The 15,567-nt window shown below is 37.4% G+C and overlaps 2 protein-coding genes across 2 annotated transcripts in view; one reads left to right on the plus strand and one right to left on the minus strand.

Moving 5' to 3' along the window:
* The first annotated feature begins 2,690 nt into the window (after window positions 1–2,690).
* Window positions 2,691–6,371, plus strand: ssna1 (Sjogren syndrome nuclear autoantigen 1). Its single transcript, XM_061734486.1, has 3 exons — window positions 2,691–2,924; window positions 5,106–5,305; window positions 6,155–6,371. The coding sequence occupies exons 1-3, from the start codon at window positions 2,873–2,875 to the stop codon at window positions 6,254–6,256; spliced, it is 354 nt and encodes a 117-aa protein (XP_061590470.1). The 5' UTR covers window positions 2,691–2,872; the 3' UTR covers window positions 6,257–6,371.
* Window positions 6,372–6,968: 597 nt separating this feature from the next.
* tprn (taperin) overlaps window positions 6,969–15,567 on the minus strand; it is a 33,583-nt gene continuing 24,984 nt past the window's right edge. Inside the window, exons 3-4 of the mRNA XM_061734485.1 lie at window positions 13,652–13,776; window positions 6,969–10,469 (exon numbers count right to left, since the gene is read on the minus strand). Of these exons, the coding sequence (XP_061590469.1) occupies window positions 10,407–10,469; window positions 13,652–13,776 (188 nt within the window). The 3' untranslated portion in view covers window positions 6,969–10,406. The remainder of the gene's footprint in view (window positions 10,470–13,651; window positions 13,777–15,567) is intronic.

Raw genomic sequence — 15,567 nt, forward strand, 5'->3', positions numbered from 1 at the left:
GTTAAAAACAGCTGAATAAAATGCATATATTACAAAGATAAAATAAATAGAAAAAGATGACTACAAAATACAAGAATATAGTGGAATAATAAGAATAAATGAGAAAAAATAAGAATAAAAAAAGAAAAAGTTAGAATATGTTTGAAATAAAACTTTGCCTAAATCCACTAAAACTAAATCAAAAGCCAGGGAGAAAAAGTGTGTTTTTAAAGCTGATTTAAAAACGTCAAGTGATTATGCAAATCAAACTATAAACGGAAGGTTATTCCAGAGCAGCTGTCAAATCTAGGAGCACCAGCATAGCAGGGTTTCCTGAGTCAATAGTTACCATTATGTCATTAATAACTCTCAGCAGTGTTCTCTCTGTGCTATTGAATGGCTTGAAGCCAGAATGGAACTTTTCAGAGATGTCATTGGCCACCAGGAATGATTGGATCTGAATAAAAACCACCTTTTCTAAAACGTTAGACGAAAAGGGCGGTTTAGAGACGGACCTGAAGTTAGATAGCACAGAGGGATCTACATTTTTTTTTGATAGGAGGCTGTAAAACAGCATGTTTGAGAGTAGCTGGAACACATCCAATGTTTACCAATTAGATTTGTTTATAATCCTGTTGTTTCATTTCATCTTTACAAAATGAACATTTAAAGTCAGCATTTCCAGTTCAAGTTCATGCTGATGCTAAAATCATGTAAAGGTGAAATATCTTCAGCTGTTCAAACCCCATTAAAGCTGTACAAGCTACAGGAACACTGGATGTCTGACTGCAGACATGCCATAAAGAGGGCACACTCTCCCCAAGCTGCTTACTTACCCACAAGTCTGATTTAATAATCTCAACTCTAGTCTTTGCACAAAATATGCAGCAGGTGCTTAAAAAACAAAAAAACAGATGAGCCTGCTCCAAGTGAACCAGTGGTCCAAATAACAAACTAAAATCATGTTTTTTAAACTCACTGGACAGTCCCATCAAGTGGACCTACCAAAAACTTGACAGGTAACCTCTTCTGCTAATGGTAACGGTAGTACCACCTCAACATTAGTGCTGATAAATCTCTCTTTAGAAGATAAGAGGAACAAAGCTAACCAGAAAATACCAATCATGAGCTCAAGGGTATATTTTAGAAAATGTTAATTTAACAATAACTGTTCATCAAAAACGTTGGTTAATAGGCAGGAAAATGCCTTTTAATATTACTATACTAATCAGATTACTATATTATTACATGAGAAAAAAATATCTCGAGTTGTATCAGTACATTTTTCACATAGTCTGACTATTCATTCTTATCTATCTTATATGACATCATGAAATATTTAACTCATATAGAATTTTACAAATTTCTTTGAGCAAGTTGCCAACCTGAAATGGGACTTGAAAGCATGAATGATGCTGCTCGATTTCATTTTTATTGTTTTATATTATATTTTTCATTGATATTATATACTGTAATTGATTAAATCCCTACCCCAAATAAATTAATAGACAAATGAATAATAATTTCATTGAATCTTAGTGTGAGATGTTTCTTGAGTTGCACAACTTTTCTAATCTTTGGTGGTCCCTGTTGAGGTGCTTCACCTTTCAGGAGGATTTAAATTCAATAGACAGAAGATGTTTAGTTTTTGTGCCAGCAGATGGCGCCATGCAACCAAATATTCACCAGAAGAAGCGTGCTCAAGTTGTCATGGAAACCATAAGGCATCCTTGATACGATGGATGATGCGTTTCATCATACATTTAAAGTTTAAACTGTAGTGAAAGCTCCTGCTCATTTAATTTGAAAACATGATAACTGTGAAATTATAACCTAATTTTAAACTGTTTGATTTTATATAGATTGACCTTTATGGAAATTAACTTAGTGAAATAAAAAGGTGGCCTTTACGACCAACGTGAGTGTATAAGAATGAATGAATGAATGAATGAATGAATGAATGAATGAATGAATGAATAATTTATTACAGACTCAAAAGGTTCCATATAAAATACATAAAGATTAAAGGTCACACATTAAAATACATGCAAACATCTGTTCAAATGTTTCCATAGTCCAGATACCTTGTATCATCCGTTTGATGTTAGTGAGTGCAGTTATTAGACAATTTTCTGACTCATGGAGTCGACACATACATTTAAACATAAAATTCCTACGCAGAGCATGGAAGGTGCTGTGTGCTGCTGACGTCCCCGACTTCCCCAGTCCGGCCTTCGGCAGGAGGGTCCCCCCTTATGATCCAGGTCCTGCTCAAGGTTTCTTTCCTCCTAAAGGGGAGTTTTTCTTGCCACTGTTTATGTAATAATTGCTTGGGGGTCATGTTCTGGGTCTCTGGAAAGCGTCTAGACAACTTCTGTTGTATTAGACTCTATATAAATAAAATAAAATGTAATTGAATTGAAATTGAAAAGGTGGGTACATAACAATTAACAAATATAAAGTGCTTGCACTTGTCCATCTTGGAAGCTTAAGGAGGATCCTGAACGCATCATTTTATATATATATATATATATATATATATATATATATATATATATATATATATATATATATATATATATATGTGTGTGTGTGTGTGTTAGGTTCTTAACCATTATATGCAGACAAGGGAAAAAAAAGAAAAAAGAAAAAAAGAAACCATGAATAAAATCTCGCGATAGTAGACGCGGGATTTAGAGCGCGAACTCCTTCATTGGCGGTAGCTCGTGTGTAAACTGTGAACTGCGAATTGCATTAAAGAGTGACCGGCCGGTGGCGGTGACCCAGCATGAACCAACACTTCTGCTAAAGGATTTAGGGAGGCGCCGTGCCGGTTCTGTTCTGCTGGGAAGGACCGATGGCCAGTTAGCCCTGGTGAAGAAGCTTTATAAAGATGACACAACAAGCTGCAGCGCTGCAGACCTACAACAACGAGCTGGTCAAATGTGAGTGCTTTACCTGCCAACAACTAGTCTCACTCACTGTTAGTCCATGGAAATACTCTGATACTTAGGAGTACTTTTCGGTGGCAGTTCCTGCGGTGGTTTGTCGGTCAAATTATTACAAATCTCCCTCGACTCCTCTAGTCTGTTACATAAAGTTTAGCAATTACAATACATTTGGCAATGTGTGTAGATTGTGAATTATGTATGTACAGTACCTATTTTTAGTGTTCACCAAAGCTCCAAGGGAAAACCTAGTATTTTCTAAACTTGTATTCAGTGACTGTGTGGTCAATTTGTGATGCTTCTTTTTTTTCTTTATTTTACTTAAAATCCTCTTTGTTCACCTTTTTTTTTTTTTTTAAATGAGTTCATAATCTGGTTGCTCTAAACTTTCGTACCGAGCAAAGAACTGTCCTGATTATTTATATCTTCAATAACCCCTCTTAGTCTTTGTAAAACATTAGAAATAGCAGTAGAGCTCAAGCTGCTTGATTTAACATGTGTCACAAGTCACGTGTTGTTTAAGCTGTTTCTCGTCTCTGTCAAAGATTAACTAGCCTTTTTTAAGCTGAGTTCTACTTTCTGATTGGCTTAAATCATTTAGAAATGTACACTTATCAAAACTTGTGGTACATTACACCTTATTTTGATTGTTATTTTTTCATTTTATTGTTTTTAGTTTATCAATCAATCAATCAATAATTTATTTGTCCCCAATGGGGCAATTAATTTTGCAGCAATATATACACTAATACACATAGTAAAAAAAGGACAACGAGTTTAAATCTAAAAATCCAAGCACCACAACAGCTACCTTTTCCTCATAGAATTGAGAAGGAGATGCAGAAGGTACAAAAGAATGTTTATATCTGTTGGTTTTGACAAGTGGAAGTCTGAGCAATGTACCCGATGAGAGAAACTGAAACTCTTGGTGTAGAGGATGGAACAGTCCGATAGGATAGTTTTTGCTTTCCTATACAGCTGTTTGTTCTACAGGTCCTGTAGAGTCACCTGAGCAGAGCCAATTATTTTACTACAGACATGAACCACCTTGGTAAGAACAGTTTTCTGCTTTACCCTAAGTGATGAAAACCAACAAATGAAAGAAAAAGTTAATACAGATTCAATGAAAGAGCGATAAAACATGGACATCAAGGATGAATCAATATGGAATTTGGACAGTTTTCTAAGACAGTACAGACGCTGCTGACTTTTCTTATAAATGAAGTTGGTGTTACTCGCAAATGTCAGCTTATTGTCTATTATAGTTCCCAGATACTTATAGGACTCTAGAATTTCTACATCTTGTCCGTCAATCACTGTCCTATCCGGAGAGGAATGAGAACGTCTAAAATCAATACACATGTCCTTTGTCTTTGATACATTTCATACTTTGATACATTAAGAGATAAAAAAAGAATCCTGGCACCACTTAAGAAAGTAATCAACCACAGGGCCATGGGAGTTATCAGTGCTGTTCAACAGACTCACAATGACGCTATCATCCGCAAACTTCAATCAACTTCAACATAGTTGGGGCTTTACATTTCATCAAAAACGGCAGAAATATACCAACTTGAGTTTGTTTTTAGTAACAATGCTGTCATGATCAGAGTTATTATCGTTCACGAGAACGAACGAAATAACAAAAACTAAAATTGAAAAAACAATTTTGTTAACTGAACTAAATAAAAACGAAAATTAAAAGACAAAAACGATAACTAACTGAAACTATATTGGGTGTTTAGAAAACTAACTAAAACGAACTGAAATTATAGATATCATTTTTTTTAATAAGTTTTCGTCCCTGTCAATATAAGCCTCTTGGTATGATCAATTTATTCCGCTCTGGCCGTTTATCTCCAACTGGCAGCTACGGCACCTGAACGCATCACGGTCCGTGACGTCAAAACTAAAACTAAAACTAAAACTAATAAAAACTAAACTAAAACTAAGCATTTTTGAAAATATTAAAACTAATAAAAATTTGCAAACCCACACTAAAAACGAATTAAAACTAACTGAATTGAAGGAGAAAAAGTCAAAACGAAATAAAACTAAACTAAAATGAAAAATTCAAAACTATTATAACCCTGGTCATGATACATTCAATGGATCACCTGTCTTTGGTGGATCCAGAGACACTCTTTTGTAATGAGTGGTTCTTTTGTTATCGTTCAGGTATTGAGGACCTGTGCTCCAAGCGTGATGAGCTGAACAGCCAGATAAAGCAGGAGGAGGAGGAGAGGGAGCGACTGGAGCACGACATCCATGTCCTCTCAGAGAAGCTGAGCAGAGTCAATAAAAGCTTGGAACAAAGACTCGCTGCCCGCGCCACCTTTGACCGCACCATTGCAGAGACGGAGGCTGCATACACAAAGGTATATTCTCTACACCCTTAATTATTTTAGCTAAATGACATTAAAAGTATATATTATTCAAAGGACCTCCTTTTCTCCCTTACAGTTCTCTTTAAATGAGAAAAAGAGGTTCTGGACTGATATCCTGAAAAACCTTCAGAAAGACAAGACATTCAGATTGTTATTAATCATAATTTAAATTAAATGATCACCTGTCATTAAATGACTTGAGTAGATCATGATGGAGAAAGAAAGGGGGAAAAAATTAACCATTCCAACGCTAAGCCTACGTTCACACTGCAGGCAGAAGTGACCCAGATGAAATTTTTTCATTTTTTTTTTTGCCCATATCTGATTTTCTTTTGGCTATCTGAACAGCTCCCATAACTTTAAATTTGGTTGTCATCCACACACATCTCTGAACAGATATTGAAGCCATTGCTCCACACAACGCTTATATTAAAAAATGTGCTCTTTTCTTCAGTTCTCAGTATAACTGGTTTATGAATGTGTCCATTTCCACTGCAAAAAACCCCTCAAATGAAATCAAAACAGATGTTTTTTACTCTGGCAGACCATTTAACTTAAAGCTGTAGAATTTCCTTCGAGGTTGAGGGAGGTAACGTTACATTGTTGTGATTTAATACAGTAGATCCTGAAAATTAGATCCAAGCATGTTCCTGGCACACTCATGCTGTACTCCCTGTGTTCTCAAACTAATCTCTACAAACATCCTCCTAAACTTCTCTCATTTAAGATAATTAAAAACAAAACGAGGTCAGAGCTGTGGCGCCTCTTTAATAATAATAAAGTTTACATGTCAGGGTCACTTTTGTTTGTACTAACTTTTTTTTTTTTTTTCTTCTACAGATCTTGGAGAGTTCCCAGTCTCTTCTCAGTGTCTTGAAACAGGAGGCAGGAAACCTCAGTAAAGCCACAGAGCCTCGGAGAAGAGAGCACTACCAGCAATGAAATGAATGTTCACAAATGAACTGTGTGCACAGTGCTACACTCATATGCACTTCTACAGCATCGTTGTCCATTATTGTCTTGTATATTCTTAAATTCAATAAATGTTTTATTCATTTGTGATACTTTCATGACTTTGAAATGAAAAAATTAACTATTGAGGTTAGGCCTGTGTTGAAAAAATCGATTTTCCGATTCTAAATCGATTCTCATATTAATTCCTAAAAATCGATTCTTATGTCTAAAGATCGATTTTTTTTTTTTCCCTCCATTTTCGCCAGGTGAACTTTAATCCCAGTAGTCGGACACACAGTTTGTCATGACACTTCTGAAAAATGCCAGGTGCTTCATGGCAATATGTGTGCGTGGTGACAGAATAAATTAAATAAGCTAAAATGATTTGTTTACTGCATGAACTGTTGCAATTTCTTTTTTTGCACTTTAAATGGATATTGAAAGGCCTGTTTGAGTTATTTATTTCTTAGTTATTTCACAACAATTATTGTGAAATTATTTCACTAGTTATTTTACAGTCATATAATTCAAGCAACAGCTCAAAAAACATTTTAAATAACATTAAGCCAAATCAATATCGAATCGGATCGACTGGAATCATGATAATCAATTCTGAATATTAAGAATCGGAATCGAATGGATTCTTGACATTTGAATCGATACCCAGCCCTAATTGAGGTCAGTGACTCATTCACAGCACTTCATTTGTTCAAGTCTATTTATTGAACTCCCATTTGTACAAGTATGACATCAGTTTTTTTTTTTACTTTCCCAAGTTGTTGACAAGTTTACAGTAAGCACATCTGTTGCAAATGTAGATTTACAGATGAAAGTAAAGAATGAACAAGATGGAGCTTCTACCACAGAGTTGCTACAACATTACCAATGCAAACTGCTCACTCCCTGCAGGAGCGGGCCGATGGGGAAGCAGTGCAGCAACAGAAAGCATGTACACGTCAGAAGCACTGAGTCAAGTCTGTTTCTGCTAATGGCATTCGGAGAAATACTTGCTGGTGTCATTTAAGACAATCAGTGGAGTCCCCCCCCTCCCAACCCCCCACAATTCGCTCTGCCCATCTGGTTCATTCGGTTCAGTTTTACACACACAAAAACATTTCACTCAAAGAGGCAACAACCTCTCTGGGGTTTTGGTCAACAAAGGCAGCAGTTACCACAGATGGATCCACAGGTGTGACAGGTGACTGTGAGCCCAGCTTCCACAGCAGGTCCACGCAGGACTTATGGGGTGGATATCCCACTTCAACTTTTTGCAGCACATGAATGTGGCTAGAGGGCGCCACAGAGCTTAGTAACTGTAAAGAACACTGCACGTTTTAAAAAGATTTAAGTCTAAATATATGCCATTGGTTACTTTTTGCAAATGCATGCCATATTAGTTTTTCTTAACTTTGAACATCCAATGGTTTTTATTGCACACAGAATACCAAAAGGAATACATTTTGCCAGACACTTTATATTTACCTACATTATATGAATCCAATACAGATTGATTGGAAAAGTCTGAACAGCATTGGAAGATAATGGGGTATTTCATTTGAATTTCTAACCACCAGGATTGGATAGTTTCCCTTGTAAAGGTGTACCATCACTTTGATGTGGTACTTGCACAGTATTTGAAATGAAAATCCCGGCCAACCAGATAATAATCCAACAGAACGGGATTTTGCTTGCCATTAGATGATCATTGAAATGTCAGACTTCAAAAATAGAGTCAGCATTTGCCAATAGTCTGCAGAAGGGTTGAGTATTTGCAACCTGTAATAAATTAGCAGTTGTCATCTAAAAGTTGTCCATCTGGTCTACTCCTGTAGATCAGATGGTGACAAATCAAAACCGTTTTTTTCCTCTCTTTTTTACAAGACAAATGTTTTAAGTTACTTTAAGACCCAGACAAAGCGCTGGACCTGCATGGGAAACTACACTTGTGCTGCAGTTTGTGGTCACAGTGACAAGGCCAACAATCATGAGTGTTTGAAGCAAGACTGAAGCCAAAAAGAAATAAAATACACAAACATGGGCAGTGCACTCACCATGTACCATTGAAAACTTTCATTTCAAAATCTTCTCCATTCATGTAAAAAAAAAAAAAAAAAAAAAAAAAAAAAAAGCATAAATGCCACAAATCCAAAATAACTTCACAAAGCTGTTAGTGGTTTTACATCTGTTGTCAATAATAGAGGCTGTCACTTAAAAACAAAAACTCTTCAACTAGATTTCCTGTTATTTTAAGTTTCCTCTATCGCCTCTACGTTAACTTCTCATGAGGTGCAAAACGCAGCTGAAAGCATGACAGTGCAAAAGACATTTAACACCCAAAGACTCCTGACAATACAAATATCTCCTAAATTCATTAAACAGCAAAAATCCAGCTTTGAGCGATAAACAAACTTCATCTGATTGGAAGGAAAATCAAAGTAAAAAGTACTGATGGAACCAAGAAAAAACCACTGTAATTCTCAGCATAAGGTGGAACCTGTACAGCAATACTGGCTGAAGAGACGATCCTGGGAGTGTGAGAAAATGAATGTGAGTAGTGCCATTGCAGCAACACTTTAATCAGTTGGCAACACGAGTAAAAAAAAAAAAAAAAAAAAGAAAAATGTCTGGAAAGTTGGTGCATTTCGCATTATTTATTTATATATATAATTTAATATAAAAGAAAACCATAAAATCTCCCAAGCACACATAATCTTGCATTTGTTCGCACAAACATGTCATTTCGTAATGATCCGAGTATTAAGATTCCTTCATGGACGGGCTGCTCTCTGTGGAATGTCAAAGTACATGAGGTCTGACCGAGAATCCCCCCCCCCCCAAAAAAAAAACAAAACAGTCCAGCGGGGCTGCATGTGCACCCTCTGGTTCCTTCAACACCAGCCAATATTTATAGTCAGCACGTTTCAGACATGCAAACTTCAACTTAATCCACAAATAAATACACAAGAAGCCAGAGAACCTCTCAGGAGGTCTGTCAGTTTTCCGTAAATGTGACAGATAACTTGATGAGAGGATTTACAGACACATTCCACATTGCGATGATTTCTTCTTTTTTTTTTTGTCACCAAAAATATGGACATACAGACGTTATTGGCGAAGGGCACTTTTTCCCGAGTATTTAATAAGAAAGGAGAGTTGCTACTTGACAGATGTCCTCCCCAGGGTGCATACGTTTTCCTCCATATGTGAAAAAGTAGGGGAGTGCGTTGAAGCGTGCTCGTCATTGGACGCCTCTACCGAACGGCCAGCAGCCTCAACAGAGTACAATACACCAAAAAACACCAACTAAAAAAGGCAAAGCTTAAGAGTAAAAGAACCAACATAGATGTTGACTGAAACAAAATCATGCAGGTACAAAAACAAAATGGGGAGAAAAAAAAAAGCGTACAAATGTGGCACCCCTTCTTTTTTTGTGTTTTTTTTTTTTTGCATTTTTGTGTTACATTTGCCATCGATCTACTGTGTGGAAGCAGAAATGTCCTCCAGGTCTTGAATTTCTGGAGAAAGTCCTAAGTTTCCATGCTAACACTGAACTCCATCACCGTGCTGACACCTGACATAAGGACACTGGTGGCTTCCTTTCAGCTCCGCTGCACTTCAACGTTTTGTCCAAAGATAACAAAACTAATGTTGAATTTGAGACTTGGAGCAAGCAGGAAGAACAGGAATGCAGTGAAGTCCTTGAAAATAGTGAAGAGGAGTTTTCCAAATATCTTGATGGTGAGGATGAGGAAGGAGTGATGCTGACAGATCAACTGTCCGCAGTCCGAGGGGGGAAAAGACAGCCCAGCTGCTTTTTAGTTGTGATTTGTTGCTATATCTAAAAGGAAGCTGGTGGAAACTGGACACCAGGTGCCTGGTGAAAAAAATTTCTGCTCCGATATGCATTTGATAACCTGGCCTGTAATTGTAATGTGGCAGGAAATCAGCTCAAACAAACAAAACAAAAAAAAAGAATTGATAACACTGTTTCCCGTTTCATCGTAATGGTGTGCTTGTACTCGACTGGAGTGTGAAGGTGGAAGCAGCGCAGCTCTGGGTCTCCCACCGGGATCCAGCTGCGTTCTGGTACCAGAGGCGACGCTGTGATGCTACTGTACAGCTGAGCGGCTTGGACTGGTCAGAAGTAGAGAGCAGGCTCGCTGCTGTAGTCCGACAGGGAGGAGCTGTCTGCCGGCGTGAGCTGAGGAGAAAAGACGTCAACATTAGGCCTGTGTTGAAACAAATCGATTTTCTGATTCTAAATCGATTCTCATATTAATTCCTAAAAATCGATTTGTATGTCTAAAGATCGATTTAAAAAAAAAAAATTTTATGATTAAATTTTTATTTTTTTTTCATCATTACATTTTTGCCTGGTGAACTTTAATCCCAGTAGTCCCAGTAGTTTTGAAAACTCCTGAACTAAATGAACTTTTCTTTAGCTGAAATGCTTGACATTTCAGCTTAAATTTCTAAATGTTATATTAGTTCAATGAAGTTCATATTATCTATATTTACTATAGCTTGTTTGGTTTCTCTGTTATCGGACACGGTTTGTCATGAAATACCTGAAAAATGCCGGTGCTTCATGTCCAGCTGTGTGTCTGGTGACAGAATAAATCAGACAAGCTAAAATAATTTGTTTACTGCTTGAGCTGTTGCAATTTCTTTCTTTTTTTGCACTTTAAATGGATATTGAAATGCCTATTTGAGTTATTTATTTCTTAGTTATTTCACAATAATTATTGTGAAATTATTATTTCAATAGTTATTTTACAGTCATATAATCCAGGCAACACTAACCCAAATCAATATCGAATCAATCGGATCGGATCAAATGGTGATAATCGATTCTGAATCTTAAGAATCGGAATCGAATCGATTCTTGACATTTGAATCGATACCCAGCTCTAGTCAACATTCAGGTGATGATTTGTTCATGAACATACCAGTAGATGTTATGGACTCAACCTACACTATATTGACAGATGTATTTTGTCACACCTAGTTATTGAATTCAGGTGTTTCAATCAGACCCATTGGCACATGTGTATAAAACCAAGTACTAAGGGCTGTTTTTCGGGGTTTTCGCTGGGCCTCTTGTCTCCAGTGAAGAGAAATCTCAATGCTTATGAAGACATTTTGGACAAAGCTAATAGTTTTCCAGAAAGCCATTCTATATCCAACAGGTATGTGTCACAGCGCACAAAGAAAGGACATCAAACTCATGGTTTGATGAGTTTGGTGTGGGACATTTTGATTGATCTGCTCAGAGCTATGACATGTTTCAGATGACTGCGAGCCAGACGTCATGAATGCTCTACAGGATGAACAGGCACAAATTCCTACAGAAACAATCAAAAATCTTATAGAAAGCCGTCAAAGAATAGTGAAAAATGTTATAGCTGCAAAAGGGGGACGAGTTCTACATTAAATGTATTGGCATTAAATGTCTTTACAGTCCCTGTTGGTTTAATGGTCAGAGGTCCGACTACTTCTGAACATGTCATATAGGTTATATTGGCATTCCCATCCAAGGAATGCCAGCAGGGTTCAAGGAAGTCAGACTGTAAAATCCCTAAGTGAAAAGCAGCTTTGATGAAGACTTTTCAACACGGAAGATCATTCGAAGTCATGGCAAATTACTCAGAGGTTTTGTGACAATTTGCAGACATGTACAGACTGATAAAGTAAAAAGTTCAACGGTGCATCTGTCCAACACATACTAGAGCCAAGGCTTCCTTTTTATGTTTGTTTATAGGTTTGATTTATTTCTACTGAATTTTTGGATCCAATTTTTTTTAGCAACTTTATTGATGTTGTAATGGGAAAAGCAAATTTTATCTTTCGAATCTTTTATTTATTTGAACCTTTATTGAATCACTGCCGGTGTTAACCCAATATTTTTCATAGTTCTATTGTGTTCATTATGTCTAGATAGATATCCTAAAGTTTCTTTTTTCCAGACAAAGTTCCGAATTCTTACCTTCAATCTAACAGTTTCGGCGGTTCTCCTGCCTTCCTCAGAGTGTATATTATTAATATTTTTTATGTTTTACTTGACTATTTCTTTTAAAAGTTACTTTACGCTGATTCCTACATTTTGTGCCCAATTCACCTTCCAAAATTAGTTGTTTTTAGCAGAAGGTCAAAAAGCCAGCGACTGTGACTGCATAAGGTTGCAACACTTTTGGAATAGCAGCTTTAATGCAGAAAAACCACACAGCGAGATTTTAGACGCAGGCAGCAACATCTGCTGCCTTCAAAATGATGGCTCAGATGTCCATGCATTTTTCAAGACGTCAAGTTGTAGAAATGTCATAAAACTGTATTGTTGCACACGCTCACACGTGTCTGTAGAAAGAAAGAGGAAAAAGGTTCCTTCTGAAATGCTTAATCATTCGGTTTATTGAATGCATTGCTAGCTTCAAATGCAAAAAGTGATGCATCACATCAGTCGATTGGACAAAACGTGTAACAGCTTAGGTTCAATTTGTCTGCAGTTACATAAATGTCCAAGTAAATCTATGAATTGCTGCTGCTTTTACAATTATTCATAAATATCCACATTCTCTCTGATTTTGGGTCATTAAATAAGGCTTTATTAAACCAAAAATGTAAACTACAACACTAATCAGTGCACCTTTAATAAAGCCTTTCCATCATTTGGTAAGTGTTTACGAGACAGAAACAGTTTTCCATTCATACAAACAGATGAGTCACACGCTCCCTGGCCATTTTCTTATGCACACATGTACCGTGACCTTGTCAGAAATATCAAACGTGTGCATCTATATTCTCTGTTTATTTATACAAAACGAGCTGCTCTGAATACTAGACATCACGCAGCCAGTGACCATCGCTGACTAGAGTTGAGGGAAATCACCAAAACTGAATATAGTCTGCATTCGATTGCATTACACAGTTGCCGCAGTTACATAATGTATTTACCAAAATTACAGACTTGCCGGGACGCTTTCTTGCCAGCTACGTCAATGAAGTTACAACACAGTGGAAACATTTTCCTTTTTCCAAAACACTGTCGGCACGTTTATTCTGACTTGAAGGCTAAATGCCTCTAGCCACCTTAGACAATCAATCAATCACAACTAAATCAAAATATAACATAAAAATGGGATAAATCTGGACAGAGAATGTCTCTTTTTTCCTGTTTGTGCGTCATTGTAATTTAGTGTATTTTGGTCTTCATACTATCCTTCTACAAAAAATGATCAAACAAAGTGTCAAGTGATGAATGGGTGTTGATACGTGGAAGCGCCGGCCTAATGGCGGGTCTGGCGCTGCTTTCTCTAACATAAACTGTGTATTTGAGGCTTGAGTGTGTTAGATTCTAGCGTTTTTTTTTTTTTTTTTTTCGCTCACCATGACCTCCTCCGTCATCTGTGGCTGCACAGAAGTGTTGTCTTCCTGGTAAACACCGTCCTCATGTTTGTGTTCCTGCCAGGAGCTGATGTCCACCGAGTGCTTAGGAATGTAGCTGGAAAGGTCTGAAAAACAAATCAAATCAAATGTCAGAAATCTGTTTTCTCAATGTTACCCTTAGTGTTTATCCATGGTAATTTGATTAAACTGAATTTCTTAGTGACTAAAGATAAACGAGTCATAAATCAAACAATTTTCACATGTAGAAATAATGCATTAAAACCACAGACGAGAGGAGAAGTAACCCTGATTGAAATCCTGTGCGCTCCACTGGGGTGTAATTAACAATTTATCCAGTAGGGGTCTCTCTCATCCCACTTATGTTTCCATGGTTACACACAGGACAGTTATGGGGTTGATATAACAACGTGACCAGAGTATTTTAGCAGTTTCTAGGGCATGATATTTCTTACGATTAAATTTACCCTCTCTTTTTTTCTTTATAAATAATTTTCCACATTTCCTGCATAAACGTTTCAACTCCTGCTCCAACATATGACCGGACTCTGGAAATAGATACAGATTCCTCCCACATACTTCTGCATTCATCCCATATATTGGGATTATTGCGCATTCCTTTGCGTTTCTAAGGTTATTTCTTGTTCTACAATGATGGTTTTTTTCATGCAAAATGCAAAAATGCAAAGATATTTCATCAACGGTATGGTAAAAGCCTCAAAGAGGCCAACAGATAAGATAGCTTTCAAGTACCCGGTATATAAAAGACACAGAAAAGCACTATAAAAGCTTACAAATTGACACGAAGATGAGATAAATATGGTACAGGTAAGATAACAGGTAAAATAATTGCCCTGACAAAAATGCTGTTGTGATTAAATTGCTACAGCTCCAAGTATGTTGTATAACCCCAACCGCAACAAGGTTCTCCATTCCTTAAACAACCATGTAAATGTCAAACGTAAATACTAAAACTGGGTTAAGAACTATTTATCGCATTATTATAATCTGAAAGGACAGTGTTCAACCGACTTTGCAGAAGACATACGCTCAGAAAAAGATTGTGAATAATTGTGTTTGGAGACCACTTAGGCCCAATCCCAACACACCCCCTACTTTCTTACACTAGCCCTCCCTCACTATCACTACCCCTAAAAAAGAAGCCACAGATTTTAGGGCACTTGAAATCTTCCCAGGGTCCTGTCTCAATACTCCCACTACTCCTACTTTCAGCACCACCCCTAAAATCAGGAAGCTGAGAGCCAAAAGCTGTTTTAATTTCAGCTGTAGCGCTGTTAATATGCCACTTTATTAAGTTTTAATATTTTTTCAGGCGTAAAAGTAACCGTTAAGATCCCCAACCTGGGCTCAGTTTATCCAAATAACGCCTGTTAAGAAATTTGACCCGATGTTTTCGGAGCAGCAGCAGCAGCAGCAGCAGCAGCAGCAGCAGCAGCAGCAGCAGCAGCAGCAGCAGCAGCAGCAGCAGCAGCAGCAGCAGCAGCAGCAGCAGCAGCAGCAGCAGCAGCAGCTCACGGCTGGTTCAACCTGCGCCGTCGTCCCGGGGGAGAAACCTGCAGCTCTGTGGAGAATTACCGCTGGCTGAAATAAATCATTTAAGAAGATAAATGTTGATTTAATAGATGAAATCTAACAGTTGTAGCTACACTTGTTAAGAAATTTGCTCCGAAAATTTCGGGATTTCTGCCTGCCGGCTCCGGAGCTGATTTATGGTTCCACATTAAATCGACGCAGAGCCTACGGTGTAGGGTACGTATCCTACGCCGTAGGCTCTGCGTCGATTTAACGCGGAACCATAAGTCAGCCTTTATTCTGGCGAGATCTTCGCAAACGGGCAAACGAGTGATTATGTACATTCACTGAGTGAATATTATGAA

The sequence above is a fragment of the Cololabis saira genome, chromosome 11 (genome assembly GCF_033807715.1).
Source record: "Cololabis saira isolate AMF1-May2022 chromosome 11, fColSai1.1, whole genome shotgun sequence".
Lineage (NCBI taxonomy): Eukaryota > Metazoa > Chordata > Actinopteri > Beloniformes > Belonidae > Cololabis > Cololabis saira.